Below are 25,579 nucleotides of genomic sequence, written 5' to 3'. Positions count from 1 at the left end.
TGCCATTTTTAATTCCCATTCATAATTCTTGATCCAAGCGTAAAATCATCCCCAGCAGCTGATTTTAATGCCAATCACACTAAACATAATGAACCAGCTGTCAGGTTTCTCCTCGAGGCAGAAATGTTTTGTATTTAAATCCTAACGCTTCTGCATGTATTTTCTGTTGTGTTTTTCTGTCAATATCCCAGGATAACTGGGAATGGGGAACTGCATGAGATGCCTGAATTTTATTATGAGTACCAAGAATGCAAATTAAGGACAAGAAATGATGGAAATGTTGAGCAAGTGAGGCAGCATCTATGAAGAGAGAACCAGAGTTAACATTTCGGTCTGTGACCTTACATCAGAACTGGAAGAAGTTAGAGATGTAACAGGTTACACGCAAGGACAGAGCCAGGGAAAAGGGAGGAAAGAACAAAGGTGAAGGCCTGTAATGTGTGAAGAACTACCACATGCAGTCAGCACATAATGCAGCGCATGTAGTCAGCATGTATTGCAAGACATTCTAAAGCCAGTTACAAACATCTTTTTTTTTATTCATTCACAGGATGTGGGCAGTGCTGACAAGGCCAGCATTTATTGCCCATCACTAGTTGCCCTTGAGAAGGTGGTAGTGAGCCACCTTTTAGAACTGTTACAGTCCGTATGGTGAGCGCACTCCCACAGTGCTGTTAGGTAGGGACTTCCAGGATTTTGACCAAGTGACAATAAAGGAACGGTGAGATAATTCCAAGTCAGGATAGTGCGTGACTTGGAGGGGAGCATGCAAGTGGTGGTGTTCCAATGCAGCTGCTGGTGTTCCCATGTGCCTGCTACCCTTGTGCTTCTAGGTGGTAGAGGTCATGGGTTTGGAAGGTTCAGTTGAAGGAGCCTTGGCGAGTTGCTGCAGTGCATCTTGTAGATGATACACACTGCTGCCAATTTGCACCGGTAGTGGAGGGAATGAATGTTTAAGGTGCTGGATGGAGTGCCCATCAAGTGGAATGTTTTGAAATGCACCCATCCAGGCAAATGGAGAGTATTCCATCACACTCCTGACTTGTGCCTTGTAGATGGTGGACAGGCTTTGGGGAGTTAGAAGGTGAGTTATTCACTGCAGACTACCTAGCCACTGACCTGTTCTTGTAACCACAGTATTAGTGGCTGGTATAGTTAATTTTCTGATCAGTGGTAAGCCCCCAGGATGTTGGTGGGAGATTCAGTGATGGTAATGCTGTTGAATGTCAAGGGGCGATAGTTAGATTCTCTCTTGTTGGAGGTGGTCATTGCCTGGCACATGTGTGGCGCAAATATTGTTTGCCACTTGTCAGCCCAAGCCTGAATGTTGTCTAGGTATTGCTGCATGCGGACACGAGCTGCTTCAGTATCTGAAGATTTGCGAATGGAACTGCACACTGTGCAATCATCAGCGAACATCCCCACTTCTGACCTTATGATGGAGGGAAGGCCAATAATGAAGCAGCTGATAGGTTGAGCCTAGGAAACTAGCCTGAGGAACTCCTGCAGCAATGTCCCCATCCTATCGGCAGTACAGATCCACCAGAGGTGGTGGAACAGTGGTATACATTCAGGTCCTGGGAGTCCTCAACATTGACACCAGATCCCATGAAGACTCTTGGCATCAAGTCAAACATGGGCATTGAAACCTCCTGCTGATTACCACCGACTGTCATCTCTCGCCTGATGAATCAGTGCTGTCCATGTTGAACCCACTTGAAAGAAATACTGAGAGTAGCAAGGGCACAGAATGTACTATGGGTGGGGGACCAGTGTTCATCAACAAGAGTGGCTCGCTAGCACTACTACTGACTGAACTGGCTGAGTAATGAAGGACATATCTGCCAGTCTGGGCTTGTGGTATGTGATGAGAGAACCAACAAGAGGGAAAAGCCTATTTGACCTCATCCCCAACGATCTACAGTGGCAGCAGTGTGCACCATCTACATGATGCACTGAGGCAACTCACTAAGGCTCCTTCAGCAGCACCTTCCAAACCTGTGTTGTCTACCACCTAGGAGAACAAGGGCAGCAGATGCATGGGAACACCACCACCTGCAAGTCACACGCCATCCTGACTTGGAACTATATCGTCGTTCCTTCACTGTGGTTGGGGCAGTATCCTGAAACTCCCTCCCTACCAGCACTGTGGGTGTACCTACACCACATGGACAGCAGAGGTTCAAGAAGGGAGGTTTATCAAGGGCAATTAGAAATGGGCAATAAATGCTGGCCTTGCCAGTGATGCTCACATCCCATGAATTAATTTTTAAAAAACAACGATGGAGATGTCTAGGACATTGGCTGTAAGGTATGATTCTGTGATTTTTGAGGATGTTACTTGTAGCATAGATAAAGGAGAACCAGTGGATGTGGTGTATTTGGATTGTCAGAAGGCTTTTGATAAGGTTCCACACAGAAGGTTAGTAAACAAAATTAGAGCACATGGGATTAGGGGTAATATACTAGTATGGATTGAGAATTGGTTAACAAACAGAAAGCAGAGTGCAGGAATAAATAGGTCATGCTCAGGATGGCAGGCTATTACGAAGAACAAAGAACAGTACAGGAACAGGCCATTCTGTCCTCCAAGCCTGCGCCGATCTTGATGCCTGCCTAAACTAACACCTTCTGCACTTCCGGGGACCGTATCCCTCTATTCCCTTCCTATTCATATATTTGTCAAGATGTCTCTTAAACGTCGCTATCGTATCTGCTTCCACCACCTTCCCTGGAAGCAAGTTCCAGGCACTCACCACCCTCTGTGTAAAAAACTTGCCTCGCACATCTCCTCTAAACTTTGCCCCTCGCACCTTAAACCTACGTCCCCTAGTAACTGACTCTTCCACCCTGGGAAAAAGCTTCTGACTATCCACTCTGTCCATGCCGCTCATAACTTTGTAAACCTCTATCATGTCGCCCCTCCACCTCCGTTGTTCCAGTGAAAACAATCCGAGTTTTTCCAACCTCTCCTCATAGCTAATGCCCTCCAGACCAGGCAACATCCTGGTAAACCTCTTCTGTACCCTCTCCAAAGCCTCCACACCCTTCTGGTAGTGTGGCGACCAGAATTGCACGCAATATTCTAAGTGTGGCCTAACTAAGGTTCTGTACAGCTGCAACATGACTTGCCAATTTTTATACTCTATGCCCCGACCGATGAAGGCAAGCATGCCGTATGCCTTCTTGACTACCTTATCCACCTGCATCGCCACTTTCAGTGACCTGTGGACCTGTACGCCCAGATCTCTCTGCCTGTCAATACTCCTAAGGGTTCTGCCATTTACTGTATACCTCCCACCTGCATTAGACCTTCCAAAATGCATTACCTCACATTTGTCCGGATTAAACTCCATCTGCCATTTCTCCGCCCAAGTCTCCAACCGATCTATATCCTGCTGTATCCTCTGACAATCCTCATTATTATCCGCAACTCCACCAACCTTTGTGTTGTCCGCAAACTTACTAATCAGACCAGCTACATTTTCCTCCAAATCATGTATATATACTACAAACAGCAAAGTTCCCAGCACTGATCCCTGCGGAAAACCACTAGTCACATCCCTCCATTCAGAAAAACACCCATCCACTGATACCCTCTGTCTTCTATGACCGAGCCAGTTCTGTATCCATCTTGCCAGCTCACCTCTGATCCCGTGCGACTTCACCTTTTGTACCAGTCTGCCATGCGGGACCTTGTCAAAGGCTTCACTGAAGTCCATATAGATAACATCCACTGCCCTTCCTTCATCAATCATCTTCGTCACTTCCTCAAAAAACTCAATTAAATTAGTAAGACACGACCTACCCTTCACAAAACCATGCTGTCTCTCGCTAATAAGTTTGTTTGTTTCCAAATGGGAGTAAATCCTGTCCCGAATAATCCTCTCTAATAGTTTCCCTACCACTGACGTAAGGCTCACTGGCCTATAATTTCCTGGATTATCCTTGCCACCCTTCTTAAACAAAGGCACAACATTGGCTATTCTCCAGTCCTCTGGGACCTCACCTGTAGCCAATGAGGATGCAAAGATTTCTGTCCAGGCCCCAGCAATTTCTTCCCTTGCCTCCCTCAGTATTCTAGGGTAGATCCCATCAGGCCCTGGGGACTTATCTACCTTAATGTTTTGCAAGACACCCAACACCTCCTCCTTTTTGATAATGAGATGACTGAGACTATCTGCACTCCCTTCCCTAGGCTCATCATCCACCAAGTCCTTCTCTTTGGTGAATACTGATGCAAAGTACTCATTTAGCACCTCACCCATTTCCTCTGGCTCCACACATAGATTCCCATCTCTGTCCTTGAGTGGGCCAACCCTTTCCCTGGTTACCCTCTTGCTCTTTATATACGTATAAAAAACCTTGGGATTTTCCTTAATCCTGTTTGCCAATGACTTTTCATGACCCCTTTTAGCCCTCCTAACTCCTTGCTTAAGTTCCTTCCTACTGTCTTTATATTCCTCAAGTGCTTCATCTGTTCCTAGCCTTCCAGCCCTGACAAATGCTTCCTTTTTATTTTTGACTAGGCTCACAATATCCCGTGTTATCCAAGCTTCCCGAAACTTGCCAAACTTGTCTTTCTTCCTCACAGGAACATGCTGGTCCTGGATTCTAATCAGCTGACGTTTGAAAGACTCCTACATGTCAGATGTTGATTTACCCTCAAACAGCCACCCCTAATCTAAATTCTTCAGTTCCTGCCTAATATTGTTATAATTAGCCTTCTTCCAATTTAGCACATTCACCTGAGGACTTTTCTTTGTTCTTTCTTCGAAAATAGGCGACAGGTTTAGATAGAGGATTTGGAGCGGCGTAGGCTTGGAGGGCCGAAGGGCCTGTTCCTGTGCTGTAATTTTCTTTGTTCTTTGTTCTTTTGACTACTCTTATCCTTATCCACAAGTACCTTAAAACTTATGGAATTATGGTCACTGCTGCCGAAATGTTCCCCCACTGAAACTTCGACCACCTGGCCGGGCTCATTCCCCAATACCAGGTCCAGAATGGCCCCATCCCTAGTTTCAAGAAGCCCTCCTGGATGCTCCTCACAAATTCTGCCCCATCCAAGCCCCTAGCACTAAGTGAGTCCCAGTCAATATTGGGGAAGTTAAAATCACCCACCACCACAACCCTGTTACCTTTACATCTTTCCAAAATCTGTCTACATATCTGCTCCTCTACCTCCCGCTGGCTGTTGGGAGGCCTGTAGTAAACCCCCAACATCGTGACTGCACCCTTCCTATTCCTGAGCTCCACCCATATTGCCTCGCTGCATGACCCCTCTGAGGTGTCCTCCCGCAGTACAGCTCTGATATTCTCCTTAACCAGTAATGCAACTCCCCCACCCCTTTTACATCCCCCTCTATCCTGCCTGAAGCTTCTAAAGCCTGGAACATTTAGCTGCCGATCCTGTCCTTCCCTCAACCAAGTCTCTGTAATAGCAACAACATCATATTTCCAATTACTATTCCAAGCTCTAAGTTCATCTGCCTTACCTGTTATACTTCTCGCATTGAAACAAATGCACTTCAGACCACCAGTCCCGCTGTGCTCAGCAACATCTCCCTGCCTGCTCTTCCTCTTAGTCCTACTGGCCTTATTTACTATGTCCTCCTCATTTATTTCACTAGCTGTCCTACTGCTCTGGTTCCCACCCCCCTGCCACACTAGTTTAAACCCTCCCGAGTGACGCTAGCAAACCTTGCAGCCAGGATATTAGTGCCCCTCCAGTTTAGATGCAACCCGTCCCTCTTGTACAGGTCCCATCTGTCCCTGAAGAGAGCCCAATGGTCCAGATATCTGAAACCCTCCCTTCTACACCAGCTGCTCAGCCACGTGTTTAGCTGCACTATCTTCCTATTTCTAGCCTCACTGGCACGTGGCACAGGGAGTAATCCAGAGATAACAACCCTAGAGGTCCTGTTTTTTTAACTTACTACCTAACTCCCTAAACTCCCCCTGCAGGACCTCATCACTCTTCCTGCCTATGTCATTGGTACCGATGTGTACCACAACCTCTGGCTGTTCACCCTCCCCCTTCAGAATGCTCCCTGTCCATTCAGAGACTAGTGGGGTATTGCAAGGATCAGTGCTTTGGCCACAGCTGTTCAGAATCTATATAAATGATTTGGATTTGGGGACCAAATGTAATATTTCCAAATTTGCTGATGACACAAGGAGGATGCAAGGAGGCTTCAAGGGGATTTGGACAGGTTCAGTGAATGGGCAAGAACATGGCAGATGGAATATAATGTGAATAAGTGTGAAGTTATCCACTTTGGTAGAAAAACAGAAAGGCAGAATATTTCTTAAATGGTGAGAGGTTGGGAAGTGTTGATGTCGAAAGTGATCTGGGTATCCTTCTTCATGAGTCACTAAAAGCTAGTATGCAGGTGCAGCAAGCAATTAGGAAGGCAATTGGTATGTTGGCCTTCATTGCAAGGGGTTTTGAGTACAGGAGTAAAGATGTCTTGCTGCAATTGTATAAAGCCTTGGTGAGACCACATCTGGAGTATTGTGTACAGTTTTGATCTCCTTATCTCAGGAAGGATATACTTGCCATAGAGGGAGTGCAACGGAGATTCACCAGACTAATTCCTAAGATGGCAGGATTGTCTGATGAGGAATGATTGTAAAAGCTGGGCCTGTATTCTCGAGAGGTTCAAAGAATGAGAGGTGATCTCATTGAAACTTACAAAATTCATACAGGGCGTGACAGGGTAGATGTGGATAGGATGTTCCCTCTGGCTGGTGAGTCTAGAACAAGGGGACACAGTCTCAGAATAAGTGGCAGGCCATTTAAGACTGAGATGGTGGTGAATCTATTGAATTCTCTACCCCAGAGGACTGTGGAAGCTCAATCATTGAACATGTTCAAGACAGAAATCGATAGACCTTGAGGGATATGGGGATAGTGGGGAAAAATGGCATAGAGGTAGATGATCAGCCATGATCTGTTTGAATGGCAGAGTAGGCTCGATGGGCTGAATGGTCTACTCCTGCTCCTATTTCCTATGATCCTAAGATCCTATGATGATGAATATGTCAGGTTGGTGCTTGACTAATCTGTGGAGCTGCTCTCCTGATTTTGGCACAAGGCCCCAGATGCTAGTGAGGAGGAGTTTGCAGGGTTGATTGGGCTGGATATGCCTTTATTATCTCAGAAACGGGTACCTAAGTCGCTGACAGTTAGACTGTCTGGTTTTGTTCTTATTATACCACTGACCACCTCCAGGCGCTTACCCATTGTCTCTCGAGATAAGGAGGCCAAAGAACAAAAGCAAAATACTGTTTATTGTTGGAAATCTGAAATAAAAACAGAAATTGCTGGAAATACTCAGCAGGTCAGGTCGCATTTGTCGAGAGAGAAGCAGAGTTAATGTTTCAGTTCTGTGACCTTTCACTAGAACTCTGATGATCCACTGGTGCCGCTAGATCTGCTGAGTATTTCCTGCATCTTCTATTTCCATTTTATTTTTATTATTTATAACGGCATTCCTCCAGGGTGGCCATGTCAGAGGGCAGTTAAGAGTCAATAACTTCCATTAGAGTTAACCAGATTTCTCCTCAAGTAACTCTGAAGAGAATTTCTGTGTAAAACTGTCCAATTGGATGGAGGTGTTTAATTTTTATTAACTACATGCAAATCCAAGCTATCAGATCTCTGTCTCCTGCTGAGTTAAGATGTTACAGGGTATGAAATTACAAGGTTGGATTCATTCTCACAGTGAACAGATTATGGCGCAAAGATTAACATCTGTACAAATCCTGATGATTTGATGTAAGTATAGTTGTGACACAAATGTAGTAAATTATGACAGACTAGTTACGTATTGATCACTATCTAACCCACATTCACTGCTGTGTCTTGAACTGGCTTTAACCCATGTGGGATATGTATGGCCTGTCACCTGAATCTTTAATATATGACACAAAGCAACACTCAGTGCCATAAGGCAGGAGTGCGGGGCAGTTCAACTGTAGATTTTGAGGCTACCAAAAGGATGCTTATTCACATTTGTGTTGCTTCAGCCATTTTTCAGGCTTTGGGCTGCAGTGGCAGCCTCTGCCATGAATATTAAATCAATCAGTGATTTATTTAGACAGCAGAGTCTTATCTATCAATAAAATAGAGAGCATGTTGCCTCTTCATAACATGGTTTCTGCCTCTCACCTGACTACATTAGAAGCTTGGTGCAATGCCATAAGCGTAAGCGTTGGCTAGCTGAAAGAAGACAGAGGGTGGTGGTTGATGGCAAATGTTCATCCTGGAGTTTAGTTACTAGTGGTGTACCGCAAGGATCTGTTTTGGGGCCACTGCTGTTTGTCATTTTTATAAATGACCTGGATGAGGGTGTAGAAGGGTGGGTCAGTAAATTTGCGGATGACACGAAGGTCGGTGGAGTTGTGGATCGTGTCGAAGGGTGTTGTAGGGTACAGAGGGACATAGATAGGCTGCAGAGCTGGGCTGAGAGATGGCAAATGGAGTTTAATGCGGAGAAGTGTGAGGTGATTCACTTTGGAAGGAGTAACAGCAATGCAGAGTACTGGGCTAATGGGAAGATTCTTGGTAGTGTAGATGAGCAGAGAGATCTTGGTATCCAGGTACATAAATCCCTGAAAGTTGCTACCCAGGTTAATAGGGCTGTTAAGAAGGCATATGGTGTGTTAGCCTTTATTAGTAAGGGGATCGAGTTTCGGAGCCACGAGGTCATGATGCAGCTGTACAAAACTCTGGTGAGGCCGCACCTTGAGTATTGCGTGCAGTTCTGGTCACCGCATTATAGGAAGGATGTCGAAGCTTTGGAAAGGGTGCAGAGGAGATTTACTAGGATGTTGCCTGGTATGGAAGGAAGGTCTTACGAGGAAAGGCTGAGGGACTTGGGGTTGTTTTCGTTAGAGAGAAGGAGGAGGAGAGGTGACTTAATAGAGACATACAAGATAATCAGAGGGTTAGATAGGGTGGATAGTGAGAGTCTTTTTCCTCGGATGAGGATGGCAAACACGAGGGGACATAGCTTTAAGTTGAGGGGTGAAAGATATAGGACAGATGTCAGAGGTAGTTTCTTTACGCAGAGAGTAGTAGGGGCGTGGAACGCCCTGCCTGCAACAGTAGTAGACTCGCCAACTTTAAGGGCATTTAAGTGGTCATTGGATAGACATATGGATGTAAATGGAATAGTGTAGGTCAGATGATCGGCGCAACATCGAGGGCCGAAGGGCCTGTACTGCGCTGTAATATTCTAATTCTAATTCTAATTCTAATGAATATTGGTCAAATCCTAAATGTGAGGTTTTTAGTTTTCACCCTGAATCCAAGAGTCCCACTCATACCACAAACACAAAAGTGGTTACAAGCAGCATTGGCTGGAGGGGACAGATCAGTCACACTGGTATATTCTTCTCCCCTGTACGATAGTCTTTTCCTGCCTTGCTGTTTTTCATTTTTGTTCTTTTGCACTTTTGTGTTTTGCCTCTTTTTTGCCTGTTCCTTTTTCATCTTAACAACCCCCTGAGTTTCCCTTGAGCAATGAACCAAAGCTTACCAAGCTTTCACAATGGTGATGAAAACCCTTCGATAGGCCGTGTTGTGAAGAGTTTACACTAGCCCTATCGATCCAGTTTTTATGGTATTTCCTCATACCTAGATGGCACTCGTGAAATTATGGGATTTATTGCAACATTTAAAAGTCGTGGGAGATCACAGCCTAAAGATTGGTCCACGATGCCTGCTGACACAAACTGGGCAAAAATTGATTCTTGTGCTGGAGCAGGAAAGCCTGAGGGACACCATATATTAGGGCTTGGACACTCTTTACAGGCTGTCAGCGAGCTGCGACTGCTGGGCTTTGCCAGAGTGCTCACTGGTAAAGAGGATTTCAATTTCAGCAACGCCCTCGGGCGAGTCCTGAGAGAGTTGGGGGAGGAGACCGGAAGGGCTTGAGGGGGGCTATTGGGAGAGCCAGGTTGAGCAGGAGAAAAGTTATCGGGAGCGAGGGAGGGGTAACTGGGAGTGAGGAAGTGATCAGGAGGGAGTGGGTATCTGCGAGGGAGAGGAAGTGACCGGGAGAGAATGGGTATCTGGGAGAGGGGGGGAAGTGACTGGGAGGGAGTGGGTATCTGGGAATGAGAGGATGTAACAGGGAGGGGGTGGGTATCTGGAAGAGGGGGGGAAGACTGGGAGGGAGTGGGTATCTGGGAGAGGGGGGAAGTGACTGGGAGGGCGTGGGTATCTAGGAGAGGATATGTCACTGGGAGGGAGTGGGTATCTGGGGGATATGTGACTGGGAGGGAGTGGGTATCTGGGAAAGGGGGATGTGACTGGGAGGGAATAGGTATCTGGGAGAGGGCTAAGTGACTGGGAGGGAGTGGGTATCTGGAAGAGGAGGAATGTAACTGGGGGGGAGTGGGTATCTGGGAGAGGGCTAAGTGACTGGGAGGGAGTGGGTATCTGGAAGAGGAGGAATGTAACTGGGGGGGAGTGGGTATCTGGGAGAGGGGGGAAGTAACTGGGAGGGAGTGGGTATCTGGGAGAGGGATATGTGACTGTGAGGGAGTGGATATCTGGGAAAGGGGGATGTGACTGGGAGGGAATAGGTATCTGGGAGAGGGCTAAGTGACTGGGAGGGAGTGGGTATCTGGAAGAGGAGGAATGTAACTGGGGGGGAGTGGGTATCTGGGAGAGGGGGGAAGTAACTGGGAGGGAGTGAGTATCTGGGAGAGGAATATGTGACTGTGAGGGAGTGGATATCTGGGAAAGGGGGATGTGACTGGGAGGGAATAGGTATCTGGGAGAGAGGGGAGTCACTGGGAGGGAATGGGTATCTGGGAGAGTGAAAAGTGACTGGGAGGGAATGGGTATCTGGGAATGAGAGGGAAATGACTGGGTGGGTGTGGGTATCTGGGAATGAGAGGCAAGTGACTGAGAGGGAATGGGTATCTGAGAATGAGAGGGAGTGACTGGGATGGTGTGGGTATCTGGGAATGAGAGGGAATTGACTGTGAGGGAGTGGGTATCTGGGAGAAGGGGGAAGTAACTGGGAGGAAATGGGTATCTGGAAATGAGAAGGAAGTGACTGGGAGGGAGTCGGTATCTGGGAGAGGGAAAAGTGACTGGGAGGTAGTGGGTATCTGGGAGAGGGGTGAAGTGTTCAGGAGAAAAGGGTGCCAGTCAGGAAGAGGCTGCCCGGGAGCCAGCGATTGTCTTCGGTACTGCAGTGAAGCGTGGTGGAGGACTCCTTCACCTCTTGGCACCCTGCCCTGGATGTATTTTTAAAAAATGTACCTTTTTGATAACGGCCTCCAACAGTCCCTTTAAGGACTTCCAGTTAACTTGTATGATGATCACATTTTCATGAAAGCCACTGGCCCCGCGTTCAGGGTAATCCAAGCTTGTATCGGGGGTGTTAAGCAGGAATTCAGCCCCCTAATTTCATTTACTAAAACCTGAACTCCTGTTTGAAACACAGGCCCTGGGCACCTCTTTTTTCTGCCTTCACCAATAGTGTTTGCACCCTCCTGTCACTTTGGATGTTCAGGCCTCAAAACGGATGCAGCATCATCAAATTTCTAAATGATACGATCATGATACTTCAGGGAAAGAGCCATGTTGGCAAGGCTGCATGTATTACTGATCCTTTGTAGCCCTTAGGAGATGGTGGTGATCTTTCTTCAGCAATTGTTTCTACACTGAGTGGTTTGCTCGACTCCTTCAAAGAGCATTGAGTCAACCACATACCGTGGAACTGTAGACCAGACAAGCAGGATTTTGCTTCCTCAAAGTCAGCAATGACTCAGTTGAGTTTCTATCTAGCAGCTTTCATTGTTCATTTTTTTCTGGGGCCAGCCCTTAAAATACCAAAATCATTGAGTTCAATTCTGTAACTTGCGATGTTGGCAATCTGACTCACAGCGAAATTTTACCGGAGACTTGGCGACAAGCTTCAAGGCAGGAGGCGGGTGCAGGTGGAGGATCACACTGGAGTGGATCCCCAACGTTTTCCTACCTCCCAGCCCAGGATTGAGACAGCACAGGCCAGCAGTTGTTAAGCCTGTTAAGCAGCCAATTGACCACGGTTTTACACAGGTTTTACTATTTTCCATGGGGCACACATGTTCCACAGAGCTCCAGCAGCTCGCCTGCAGCAGCAGAACTAGATGGCTGCTTGTTTCGGCCAACACTCACCTGCCACTTGCCTCCTTTTTAAAAAAATTATTAATTCATGAGATGTGGGCATCATTGGCTAGGCCAGCATTTATTGCCCATCCCTAATTGCCCTTGAGAAGGTGGTGGTGAGCTACCTTCCTGAACTGCTGCAGTCCATGAGGGGTAGGTACACCCACAGTGCTGTTAGGGAGGGAGTTTCAGGATTTTGACCCAGCGACAGTGAAGAAACGGCAATATAGTTCCAAGTCAGGATGGTGGGTGGCTTGGAAGGAAACTTGCAGATGGTGATGTTCCCACGCATTTGCTGCCCTTGTCCTTCTAGGTGGTAGAGGTTGTGGGTTTGGAAGGTGTTATCGAAGGAGCCTTGGTGAGTTGCTGCAGTGCATCTTGTAGATCGTACACACTGCCGCCGCTGTGTGTCATTGGTGAAGGGAGTGAACGTTGAAGGTGGTGGATGGATGCCAATCAAGCAGACGGCTTTGTCCTGGATGATGTTGAGCTTTTTGAGCTGCCCCCATCCAGGCAAGTGGAGAGTATTCCATCACACTCCTGACTTGTGCCTTGTAGATGGTGGACAAGCATTGGTGAGACAGGAGATGAGTTACTCGCCGCAGAATTTCCAGCCTCTGACCTGCTCTTGTAGCCACAGTATTTATGTGACTGGTCCAGTTCAGTTTCTGGTCAATGGTAACCCAAGGATGTTGATAGTGGGGGATTCAGCGATTGTAATGCCATTGAACATCAAGCAGAGATGGTTAGATTCTCTCTTGTTTGAGATGGTAATTGCCTGGCACTTGTGTGCCGCGAATGTTACTTGCCACTTATCAGCCCAAGCCTGGATATTGTCCAGGTCTTGTTGCATATGAACTTTGGCTGCTTCAGTACCTGAGGAGGGCAAGAGGCTCCAAAGCTAAATGGGTGCTCTGCTCTCAGAGTTTGTCTCGTCCAGTGAGGAGGAGAGTGGGACAGAGAGAGAGAGACTCCACTAGCCACATGCAGAGGGTTAGCAGCAGACCGAGGAGCACCAACGCCATGAGGCTATGATGGGACTCAGTCAATGAGGGCGCATGGGGCAATGAGGCAGGGTAAGGTTTAAAGAAGGTGTTAGCCACTTCAAAGGGTATACAGACAAATGCTTAACTTCATGGAGATGTTAGAGCACCAGTGTCTCTGAAGACTGCATCTGACAAGACAGGTGGTTGCTGACCTAGGTGGAATACTGATGTGCACCCAATGCCTTGATGGTGAAAGTGACCATGGTGCTCACAATTTCACATCAAGCTCTTTCCAGGTATCATCTGGACATTTGTGGTCTCTCTCAGTCAGTATTCCATCACTGCTTCAAGCAGGTGATGGATGCCTTATTTCAGAGGGCAGGGCAAAAAATTTGGTTTCACACCATCAGGCCAGTCAGGCCGAGAGCTATGGCACCATGACTGGATTCCGTCAGGTCCAGGGTGCTACATGCTCAGTGTTCAAATTTTCTGCAACCACTGCAAAAGGATCCTCCAAGTGTATGCAAGGTTCCTGGGAAGCTACCATGACTTGTATAACCTGAGATGGTCCTAGCTGCCTCAACCCTTCGCTCCACCCGAACACTGATCCTGGGTAACATAGGGTATCCACTAAAGACATGGCTGCTTGAACCTGTGTGGAACCCCAACACTGTGGGAGAAGAAACCTACAACCACTGCCATGTGATTACAAGGGTGACCATTGAACAGGCATCTGGGTTTCTGAAAATACAGTTCCAATGCTTAAATGATCTGGGGTCACTCCATCAAGGGTCTCCTGAATGGTGTTGGTCTGTTGCTCTCTGCACAGCTTAGTACTCGAGAGACGAGTTGCATTGGAAACAGACAATCACATTGAGCACGCTGCCACCTCCTCGAGGGAGGAGGATGAGGAGGATGTGCATTGAGAACCGGTGGCCAATGGCTCTGAGCCTGCAGGGCTGATGACCACGGCCATCGACAGGCGTGCAAGGGAGACCCGTGACTCCCACATCCGTACACAATTCTCCTGAGATTCCCTGTAATGCCAGTGAACACAAGACAGGTGGTAGCCATGGGGAGGTGCTGGAAAATGTCTCGGGGAGAGGCCTGCCACGGGCCTCGATGTCGGGAAGGCCCAGCCCCATATTGTCAGCGGCAGCGAGGCCTCAAGAGTTAAAAGTATGAGAATTGAAGTGATTGTTGTGGATGGAGAGTCATCATTGAGGAAGGTGACTATGAGGAATGTCTGCGAGAGGGCAAGAGGATGAGGGTGAATTTTAGTGCTGTCTGTTGAGATGGAGATTTGAGGAGGAGGCTGAAGAGAAAGAAAAATGTGTGGCAGCAAGATGTGTCGGACAGAGGAGTGCTATGCAGGAGAATGCGAGGGAGGTGCCACCAGCTGGGTGTTGCATGACACTCACCTTGTCAGACCTCTTGAGGTCAGTACACCTTCTCTGGGACTGGAGCCAGGTCCTCAGCATCACATTTCAGCTGCTGACAGCCTCTGAGACTTGCAGCTACACCTGATTTGTGAGGGTGGCTGGCTTCCTCCTGCCACCCTCAGGGAAGAGGACATCTCTCTGTGTCCTCACTGTATCAATCATTACCTTCAGGGATGAGTCTGTGAACCGGGGGACAGCCTCTTCCATCCATTCTGCAGGTCTTTGCTCCTCCCCATTGAATTGAATGCAGCAATCACTGCTGTCATTGTGAATCCTGCCAGGTTCCGTTTAAATAGAGATCCTTCATTGATGGTTTAGGCGTGTCATCTTGCCCACCCTTCCTAACCTGGAGGTGGGATAATAATTACATTGCTCTGGGAAAGAGCAACCACAAGGCGCACAAATCAGTTAGTCGGGCTCTCAACCCAAAAATGGTCCCACCATTCCAGCAAGGACAAAGTTCACAAGATTCTGCCCTTTTCACTACTTACCCTCCAAAACCTGTACAAAATCTTAGATCTGCCCTTACCCTCCTCTACTCCATTGAATATGGCCCAGATTTTGAAAGTCTTTCACTATAACTACACCTTCTTATCCCTGGTAATATACAGAAAATATGCATTAACTCTCTTCCACAGCTGCAATATCCATTCTATATTGGATTGTCCAAAGCTGCACACTCCAAATGTTGTCTAACCGATGTCTTGTAGAGATTCATTACCATCTCTTTCTTTTATATTTAACAATAACAATAACTTGCATTTATATCGCAGCTTCACCATAGTAAAATATCTCAATGCACTTCACAGGAGTGTAATTAAACATAAATTAACACTAAGCCTCAAAGACGGCGACATTAAGACAGGAGGCCAAAAACTTCGTCAAAGAGGTAGGTTTTGAGGAGCCTTAAAAGAGGAGCAAAAGGTAGAGGGGTTTAGGGCAGGAGTTCCAGAGCTTAGGGCCCAGAGAGCTGAAGGCATGACAGCAAATTGTGGGGCAAAGGAAATCAGGGATGCATATTGGCTCGAGTTAGAGGAACGTAGGGATCTCAAAAAGCTGTCGGCCTGGAGCAGGTTACAGAGATAGCATTCACTCTCCCTATATATAAAACCTGGAACATGATTCAACTTTATAGCTTTTTTCCCACAATCCTGTTATCAAAGACGTGGGCATGTCCCATTCGTCTGGTTTTGTGCTGGGGGACAGATGCTCACTCTGTACCTAAGCGGCTTCAAAGAACGCTTGAAGATGAAGAGGAAAATGTGATTGGCATTTTTTTTTTATGCACGTCTTTATAATGGAGCCGTTGAAGATTATAATTGTTTATAACAAAGTAAATGGATTTTTTGAGGGGAGGAAAAGAAGGTTTACTGGTGAGGGCGTAATGTTACACTTTGATTTGCTATTACAGATATGTTTTACATTCCCTGGCAGTAGCAGAGCCCAAAATATCGAAATGTTCTGAACATAACAGGTTGACTGAAGGAATTTTCGTGTAAGACATCTTAATGGTTTTCAGATTGACCTTTATCTACACTGACACTGCTGCTTTCTGTATCTCCCATGCAATTAAATTTCCAGTGAGCATGTAGTAGGGTCAGTCCTGTTAAAGTCTCTTCCTGCTCTCATCTTACAAGACATATGTCATTATTTTAGTAGACTTCTTTAAACTTTGCCACCTCCCCAACTCTAGTAGTGTTCTTTAATGCCCCAAACCTCAAAGCTGTGAAATTTCTTGCCCGCCTGTCTTCCCTTCTTCCTAAACTCTAGGTATAGCAACAACAGATTTATGGCTACTCCCAGAGCTCATGCCAAGTCTGTACGGACAGTTGCATATTATTCTCTGGTCTACCAACCTTACTGGTGTTTTGCAACTTCGAGGTACTTGGATGAAACTGAATGTCATGTTAGGGTGGTTAGAGCAGATAAAATATGTGAGAGACACAGCCCCAGGCTCTGTTTGACAAGAAATCTGTAGAAGCATTACTTTTCTACAGGATGAGTGGGGTATAGAATAGATAGAATAGGGCAGAACAGTGGTAAAGGTTTGCTATCCTTACATTTATATGTAGTAACTGTAATACTAATGACTTCATATAAATGTAAGATGGCAGTCTTACCTTATGAATTCAGTAGGTTCTACTGTAATTATGGTGTCATGATCACTGGGGGAAATGAGAAGAAGCTGTTTCCCCAAACGGAACAACCTTTCCAATTTTATTTTAGCATGGGTTGGGCTTCCCCTCTTTCCTACTGAAAAAAAAGAAATTGATTTGCCCCCCCTTCTGCTCCAGGAGATCTCTACGACAGACTAGTGTCAAATTATAAAGTCCAATTGACTCACCCTTAGTGATGCCCCAGTTGTCAAACCACTGGTTGACATTGACAGGGTCCTACATTGTATGAAGAATAGCTGTGACTAATTATAGCGGTGCTGCAAAAATCTCATTGTTCCTTTGCCACCTCCCCAACTCTGACATTGGTAGCCATGTAGGATTATGTTCCATCCTTGGCTCCCTCCTTTTCCTCATTTACCTGTTAATCCCTTGGTGATGATATCCATAAGCCTGGTTGAGTTCCAACAACATTGTGGTATGAAACCCAGCTCTCCGTCACCATTCTCAAAGAGACAGCCATCAGCCATCTCTGTGCTGTTAGTTTGCTTTCAGATGTCAAGTTGTGCATCAGCTGGGATGCCTGCCATAAATTCCATTTCCTTGCCCTTGACTCCATCTTTCTCCCTAACCACTCAGTCAGGTTTAACCCAATTGTTCACAGCCTTGGCGTCCTATTTGATTCTGAACTGAGCTTCAATTCATATCACCTTTGTCCTTACCCTCCACATTTCTACTGCGACCTTATCCATGTTTATATTTCGTCCAAATTCAATTTCTTCAGCTCACCCCTTACTGCCCTCCCAAGCTTCACTCTATTAAAACCCCAGCTTGCCAAAGCTCTGCCGCTGTCATCACTTCCACACTAAGTCCCCCTTACTCATCATCCCAGTTCTTGCTCACCTCCATTGGTTTCCTGGTCCTCCTCACTAAATTCAAAATACTCATTCTTATTTATAAATGGTACACCTCTGGTGCCACAGCCTTGCCCCTGTGATGCAACTTCCTCCAGCCCTCTCGGCCAGTACCTTCCCATTTTGGCCTCAATCAGATCAACCTGGATCTTCATCCATATATCCGTCCACCTTGCTCCTTCTCTCTCTGCCTTTAAGACACTCTTAGAATCATAGAATAGAATGGCGGGACTGACGTATGAGGAGAGATTGAGTCGGTTAGGATTATATTCGCTGGAGTTCAGAAGAGTAAGGGGGATCTCATAGAAACCTATAAAATTCTAACAGGACTTGACAGAGTAGATGCAGGAAGGATGTTCCCGATGGTGGGGGAGTCCAGAACGAGGGGTCATAGTCTAAGGATACGGGGTAAACCTTTCAGGACTGAGATGAGGAGAAATTTCTTCACCCAGAGATTGGTGAGCCTGTGGAATTCGCTACCACAGAAAGCAGTTGAGAAAAAACATTGTATGTTTTCAAGGAGGAGTTAGATATAGCTCTTGGGGCGAAAGGGATCAAAGGATATGGAGGTAAAACGGGAACAGGTTAATGAGTTGGATGATCAGCCATGATCATAATGAATGGTGGAGCAGGCTCGAAGGGCCGAATGGCCTACGCCTGCTACTATTTTCTATTTTTTTTCTCCTTCACGTACTTATCTGATTTACTTTTCAAAGCTATCATTAAATCTGTTTCCACCACCCTATCAGGTAGTGCATTTCAAATCCTAACCACACGTTGTGTAAAAAATGCCTTAAAGACCTCGAATTTGGTTACTTTCTTAACTTTTCCATTACTGCTGAACAGCTCTGTGAAGTACCTGTTTAATGATGTTAAAGTGGTTGTATGAATGGGTTGTTACAGACTGCCTTCAGTGAAAGGATGTAGATCAGTAATGCGGCATCACGTACAATACCAATCATAGTGTTAGTGTGGGTGCAGACGCATGACCCACAGCCTTGACTCATTGATGAGATTGTAGATGGGAATGAAGAGCAGGAATGATTTCTGTGTAACTGAGGTATTGCCTAAGCAGTACAGTTGGCTACAGAATAACTGCTGTCTCTAATCAAGAGGAGTCAAACACAGAAGCTCAGTATTTTTTGTATCAATTTTTAAAAGACACTGGGGCCAGGAAGTCCTCGCAGCGCCATCTGCGTATGTGGGCTGTATGGTGCAGCATTGAGCAGTAGCAACTAGTGAAATCCTTGCACTGTTCTGATCTTTACCTGTCAACAGTTACCTTTGGTGTCCCAGAATTAGAAGAAGGGTAAAATTAGCCTGGCTTTTGCTCTTGTTTACTATCCAGAAACCCCTAGATGTGAATGTATGTATGTGGCTGCTGGGTGAGGACAGGGTTAAACAATAATAATGGTCCCAGCAGTTGAATAGCTTGCTGATACTCTTTAAAGCTCGCACACGAAGCATGCAGATTCGGTTGAGATTATAGAGGTTTGCCACTGCCCATGGAACTATATTCCCATGTCTTTGAGAGAAAGGGGAAGGGGAGAAAACGAAATGAGAAAAAAGACTAGCACGGAACAAATCCCTGGACTTATCATCACCGTTTGTACTGACTGGTCTGTCACAGGTCTCAGTAAAGCATAGATGTCACGCATAGACCTGGGCTTTTGAGTGCGCCATCACTCCCTATCAATGTGCTATTTTCTGCACTGCACCAATCATCAATTAGCTAATTATCAGTGTGCTAATAGCAACAGATATATCAATAATTGAATTCTTACCCTACCTTCAAAGCAGATTTGCTCGTATAAAAATCATGCCAAAAATATTACAGCAAAAATCGAGTGCTTTGATGTTTGAATACTGCAGAATGCATTTAGATACAGTCGAAAGTTTGCATTTTTTCCAAACACTTTTGGCTTGTGTTCTGAACCCAAAGGCAGTTTCCATAAGCAGTCTGAACATGCATTGACGCCCCCCCCCCTCCAGGTTGTGTCACACCATTCGCTCTGGAGCCACGTTGCACCAATGCTGAACCTGCAGTGTGACTGCACCAAGAGCTACAACCTGTGTCCTTTATATATGCCATGTAATGGTCAGCTTGCCCAATTAATTCTAGTATATTGATCACTTGAAATAGGCAGGATGCCCATCACGTTCTTTTCTCTCCTCTGAGAAGCAGAAAATACATAGTGTCACCCCAATCTGTGTAGATTAAATCTATTTGGTTAGACTTACTGCAGATTAATTAATATACGGATGCCAAATAGTTCAGCAGAAAACTGAAACAGCAGAAACTTAAAAAATACAGTATTATTCCACAAAGGTTAAAAGAACCTATTGTGAACATTTTGTTTTACTGAATTTGGTAAGTGGGAACGATTCCCTCTGTGCTGCTTGACAGTCACAATGGTCTTATTGACAATGCGTTCTTGTACGTGGATGCTATCTGCTGAGTTTGTTTCTTTGGCCATAATTACAGATTTAGGGAGCATTCCCTCAGCTCCTGAGTGCTGTAATTATGTTTAGAGCTGTGCGACGTTTAGCCTGGCTAATTTCTGAGTTTACCTTTTCTTTCAGGTAATTAATGCAGCTCTGACCTTGGCTGCTAGGCCACAGAGCAAAGTTGCCCAAGATAACATGGATGTCTTCAAAGACCAGTGGGAGAAGCAAGTACGAGTTCTGACCGAGGCTGTCGATGACATCACTTCTGTTGATGATTTCCTGGCTGTTTCAGGTATAGTAAAATGAAATTGAGCCGAAGAATCCAGAATAGTCCTGAGAGCTAAATCCACACCGAAGATATTTAAATAATTTGGCCTTGTCCTGTGAAGTGTAAACGCCGCAGTGTTGAAATTGAGACTCAACAACAACAACTTACATTTACAGAGTACCTTTGATGTATCATCACATGCTGTTTCACAGGCACGAATATCAAACAAAATTTGACAACATAGGAACAGGAGTTGGCCATTTAGCCCCTGGAACCTGTCCCACCATTCAAAGAGATAATGGCTAATCTGTGACCTAATTCCATATTCCCACCTTTTCCCATGTCCCTTAATACCTTTGGTTAACAAAAGTCTATCAATTTCAGTTTTAAAATTAGTAATTGACTGATCGTCAATTACCATTTGTGGAAGAGAGTTCCAAACATCTACCTTTGCATGAAGAAGTGTTCCCTAATTTCACTCCTGAAAGTTCTGGCTCTAATTTTTAGACTGTGCCTCCTCGTTCTGGACTTCCTAATCAGTGGAAATAATTTCTCTCTATTTACCCAATCAGTTCTCCTTAATATCTTGAAAACTTCAATCAAATCACCACTTAACCTTCTAAATTCCAGGGAATACAACCCTATTTTGTGTAACACAAAAGCAAAATACTGTGGATGCTGGAAATCTGAAACAAAAACAGAAAAAGCTGGAAATACTCAGCAGGTCAGGCACCATCTCTGGAGAAAAAAACAGAGTTAACAATGTTTCAAGTCTGTGTGACCTTTCATCAGAACTGTCAAAAGTTTGAAATGTAATAGGTTCCCCCCACCTCTTGTTTCTTTCTTAATTTCCCCACCCCTCTTGTTTCTTTCTTAATTTCCCCACACCTCTTGTTTCTTTCTTAATCCTTTTATTTTGTGTTTGGACAGCTGCTCTCCTGTTATTTCATCCAGATACATATTTTGTTTTTTCACTGGTCCCATTACTACCCGCTCATCATCAAACCTGCTAACAAGGTTTGTGCTGGCGAACCGACCTCTACCTAGCAGAGGAGTGGACCAGGGTATTGTGGAGGAAACAGTCCCTTCAGAATGTTGAAAGGGGAGGGGAAGATGTGTTTAGTGGTGGCCTCATGCTGGAGGTGGTAGAAATGATGGAGGATGATCTGTTGAATACAGAGGCTGGTAGGATGGAGGGACGATGCAACTTTCCATATTCGCGGTTCCATTTTGTATCGCAACCCCGAACAAACCACTTCTACCTGCTTCTCAAAATCTACAAACAAGACTGCCCTGGTAGACCCATTGTTTCAGCATTTTCCTGCCCCACTGAACTGATTTCCTCCTATCTTGACTCTATCTTTACTCCTCTTATCCAGACTCTTCAGACCTACACCCGTGACTCTTCCAATGACCTCTGTCACTTCAACAGTTTCCAGTTTCCTGGTTCTCAGCATCTCCTATTCACCATGGACGTCCAATCCCTCTACATCTCCATCCCCCACCAGGACAGTCTGAGGGCTCTCCGCGTCTTCCTTGAACGGAGGCCCAACCAATCCTATCCACTACCACCCTCCTTCACCTGGTTGAACCTGTTCACACATTGACCAACTTCTCCTTCAATTCCACTCATTTCCTCTAAATAAAAGGTGTTGCTATGGGTACCCACATGGGTCTAGCTATGCCTGTCTTTTTGTGGGATGTGCAGAACATTCCTTGTTCCAGTCCTACTCAGGCCCCCTCCCTCACCTCTTCTTCGAGTACATTGATGACTAGCGGTGCCATTTCCTGCTCCCACCCTCACTAGAAAGTTTCCTTAACTTTTTTTCCAATTTCTACCCTTCTCTCAGCTTTACATGGTCCACCTCTGACTTTTCCCTTCCTCGACTTCTCTGGGGATCGGCCATCTATCAATATTCACTATAAACCCACAGACTCCCACAGCTCCCTGGACTACACTTCCTCACACCCCACTTCCTGCAAGGATTCGATCCCATTCTCCCAGTTTCTCTGCTTCCATCACATCTGTTTGGACAATTAAACTTTCCATACTCGCGGTTCCATTTTGTCTTCCATTTTCCTCAACTGAGGATTCCCCCTGACCGTGGTTGACAGGGCCCTCGCTCATGTCCAATCTATTTCATGTACTTCTGCTCTCACCCTTTCCTCTCCCTCTCAAAACCACCATAGGGTTCCCTTTGTCCTCACCTTCCATCCCATCAGCTTCCATATTCAACAGATCATCCTCTGTCATTTCCACCACCTCGAGCGTGATGCTACCACCAAACACGTCTTCCCCTCCCCTTTCAGCATTCTGAAGGGACTGTTCCCTTTACAACACCCTGGTCCACTCCTCAGTTACCCGCAACACCTAGAGTCATAGGCTGAAATTTTAGGTAGTGGCAGTGGCCTCGCCCACCCGTCAAAAAGTCAGGGCGAGCTTGCCTCTGCTAGGCTTGGAAGCCATGCAGTAATTTTGCATGGCCTGGGCCCTTAATTGGCCTCAGTTGAATCTTCCACCACCACCCCCCCACTCCCCCCGGGGCAGGAAGTCCCACCTCTAAGAGCTGCCATCCAATCAGAGGGCCGGCAGCTCTTCAGCCCCAGCAGTGCTACCGGGAGCGATGGCCACTACTGAGACTGCACCCAGCAACATGGACGTCGCCCTCGTAACAGGTGAATGGGGGCTTGGACTTGCTGGGGACAATCAGCTGGACCCCAGCAAGGCGAGGGGGAGGGGTGTAGTGGTCAATCAAGAGGGCAGGGAGAGATGTTCCAGCTGGGGCGGCTTTTGCGTCTGTCCTGGGGGGTCCTCCATGGGACACAGGGTGCCCGATCAGGAGGGCCCCCCAGCCGACAAGGAGGCCTCCAGGTATTACTGGGCAGCTTCCTCAGCTGGAACCGTGGCCATCCGTGACTGGTAATATACCAGCACCAATGGGAGGATGCCCTTAAATGGCAATTAAGGGCCTCTTTTGTCTGAGGTGGGCAGGCCGTTTGCCACCTCCCCCACCAATGGTAAAATGGCAACAGGGATGGGTAGGCGACAGGAATGGCACCTCATGCCTCCCACTCACTTTTACGCCCCTCCCCACCTCCAGCCCGCGCCTGGGGGTCATAAAATTATGGCCATAGAAGCATTTACAGCACAGAAGGAGGCCATTTGGCCCATTGAGTTTATGTTAGCTCTCCATCCGAGTAATCCATTCAGACCCATTCACCCACTCAACTCTTGTAGCCCTGAAAGTTTATTTTCTTCAAGTGGCCATCCAATTTCCTTTTGAAATCATTGATTGTCTCCTTTTCCACCACCCTTCTGGGCAGCAAGTTCCAGGTCATTACCACCCGTTGCAGAATCAGGTTCTTCCTCATATTCCCCCTGCATTTCTTGCCCAAAACCTTGAATCTGTGTCCCCTAGACCTTGTACCATTAGTTAATGGGAACAGTTTTTCTTTGTTTAACTTATTTAATCTTGTCATAATCTTGTACACCTCTATCAAATCTCCCCTCAATATCCTTTGCTCGAAGGAGAACAATCCCAGCTTTTCCAACCTAATCTTGTAACTCCAATTCCCCATCCCTGGAACCATTCTGGTAAATCTCCTTTGTACCCTCTCAAGGACCCTCACATCCTTCCTAAACTGTGGTTACCAGATCTGGATGCAATACTTCAGTTGGGGCCTAACCAGAGCGTTATAAAGATTCCGCATAACTTCCCTGCTTTTGTACTCAATGCCTCTATTTATGAAGCCCGAAATCCCATATGCTTTACTAACCATTCTCTCAATATGTCCTTGTCAACCTCAAAGATTGATGCACAGGTCCCTCTGTTACTGCACACTGTTTAGAACTGTGCCATTAAGTATATATTGCCTCTCCCTATTCCTTCTGCCAAAATGCATTACCTCACAGTTGTCTGTATTAAATTCCATCTGTCACCTGTCTGCCCATTCTGCTGGCCTGTTGCAGGTGATTCATATCCTCATTGTTTGTCACACCTCAAAGTTTGAAGTCACAGGCAAATTTTGAAATTCTGCTCTCTATTCCAAGATCCAAATCATTAATTTATATAGCATAAAAAGCAGTGGTCCCAGAACTGACCCTTGGGGAACACCACTGTCTATCATCCTCCAGTCTGAAAAACTACGTCTCGCTGTTCTCTGTCCTTAAGCCAATTTTTTTCATCCAGTTGGTCACTAACCCTCCTATTCCATGAGCTTCAATTTTGTTAACCAGCCCTTTATGTGGTACTTTATCCAATGCTGTCTTAAAATCTATATAAACAACATTCACTGCATTCTCTTCATCAACCTTCTCTGTTACTTCATCAAAAGATGCAATTTGATTCTGCCTTTTACAAATCCATGCTGACGCTCCTTAATTAACTCAAACTCCAAGTTCCTGTTGATTTTTTCATTGATTATTGTATCTAAAACCTCACCCTTAGGGTCAGTGGCAGCTTGGATAAAAAATTAGCTTAAGGACAGAAAACAGCGAGTCGTGTTAAATGGTTATTTTTTGGTGTACCCGAAGGGTCAGTGCTGGGACCACTGCATTTTTTGCTATATATAAATGCTGTGGCTACAAGAGAAGGTCAGAGGCTGGGAATTCTGCGATGAGTAACTCACCTCCTGACTCCCCAGTGCCTGTCCTTCATCTACAAGGCACATGTCAGGAGTGTGATGGAATACTCTCCACTTGCCTGGATGGGTACAGCTCCAACAACACACAAGAAGTTTGACACCATTCAGGACAAAGCAGCCTGCTTGATTGGCACCCCATCCACCACATTCAACATTCACTCCCTTCACCTCCGAAACACAGTGGCAGCAGTGTGTGCCGTCATCAAGGCTCCTTTGACAACACCTTCCAAACTCACAACCTCTACCACCTGGAAGGACAAGGGCAGTAGATGCATGAGAACACCACCACCTGCAAATTCCCCTCCATGCTGCACACCATCCTGACTTGGAACTATATCACCGTTCCTTCACTGTCGCTGGGTCAAAATCCTGGAACTTACGTCCTAACAGCACTGTGGGTGTACCTACACCCCAAGGCCTGCAACGGTTCAGGAAGGCAGCTCACCACCACCTCTCACGGGCAATTTGGGATGGGCAACAAATACTGGCCTAGCCAACGCCGCCCATATCCTATGAACGAATAAAACAAAATAGCTGGAATTATCTAAGGGATACCAGTCGAGCAACAGTTAATGTGTTTGTCTGAAA

At 46.1% G+C, this 25,579-nt stretch overlaps 1 protein-coding gene across 1 annotated transcript in view; it reads left to right on the top strand.

Moving 5' to 3' along the window:
• ctnna2 (catenin (cadherin-associated protein), alpha 2) overlaps positions 1-25,579 on the top strand; it is a 1,561,189-nt gene that overhangs the window by 1,183,130 nt on the left and 352,480 nt on the right. The window contains exon 11 of the mRNA XM_068028796.1: positions 20,215-20,371. Coding sequence (XP_067884897.1) covers positions 20,215-20,371 — 157 coding nt within the window. The remainder of the gene's footprint in view (positions 1-20,214; positions 20,372-25,579) is intronic.

This window comes from Heterodontus francisci, chromosome 1 (assembly GCF_036365525.1).
Source record: "Heterodontus francisci isolate sHetFra1 chromosome 1, sHetFra1.hap1, whole genome shotgun sequence".
Lineage (NCBI taxonomy): Eukaryota > Metazoa > Chordata > Chondrichthyes > Heterodontiformes > Heterodontidae > Heterodontus > Heterodontus francisci.
Note: the sequence above shows the minus strand (reverse complement) of the source record. Positions and strands in the feature narration are given on the sequence as shown.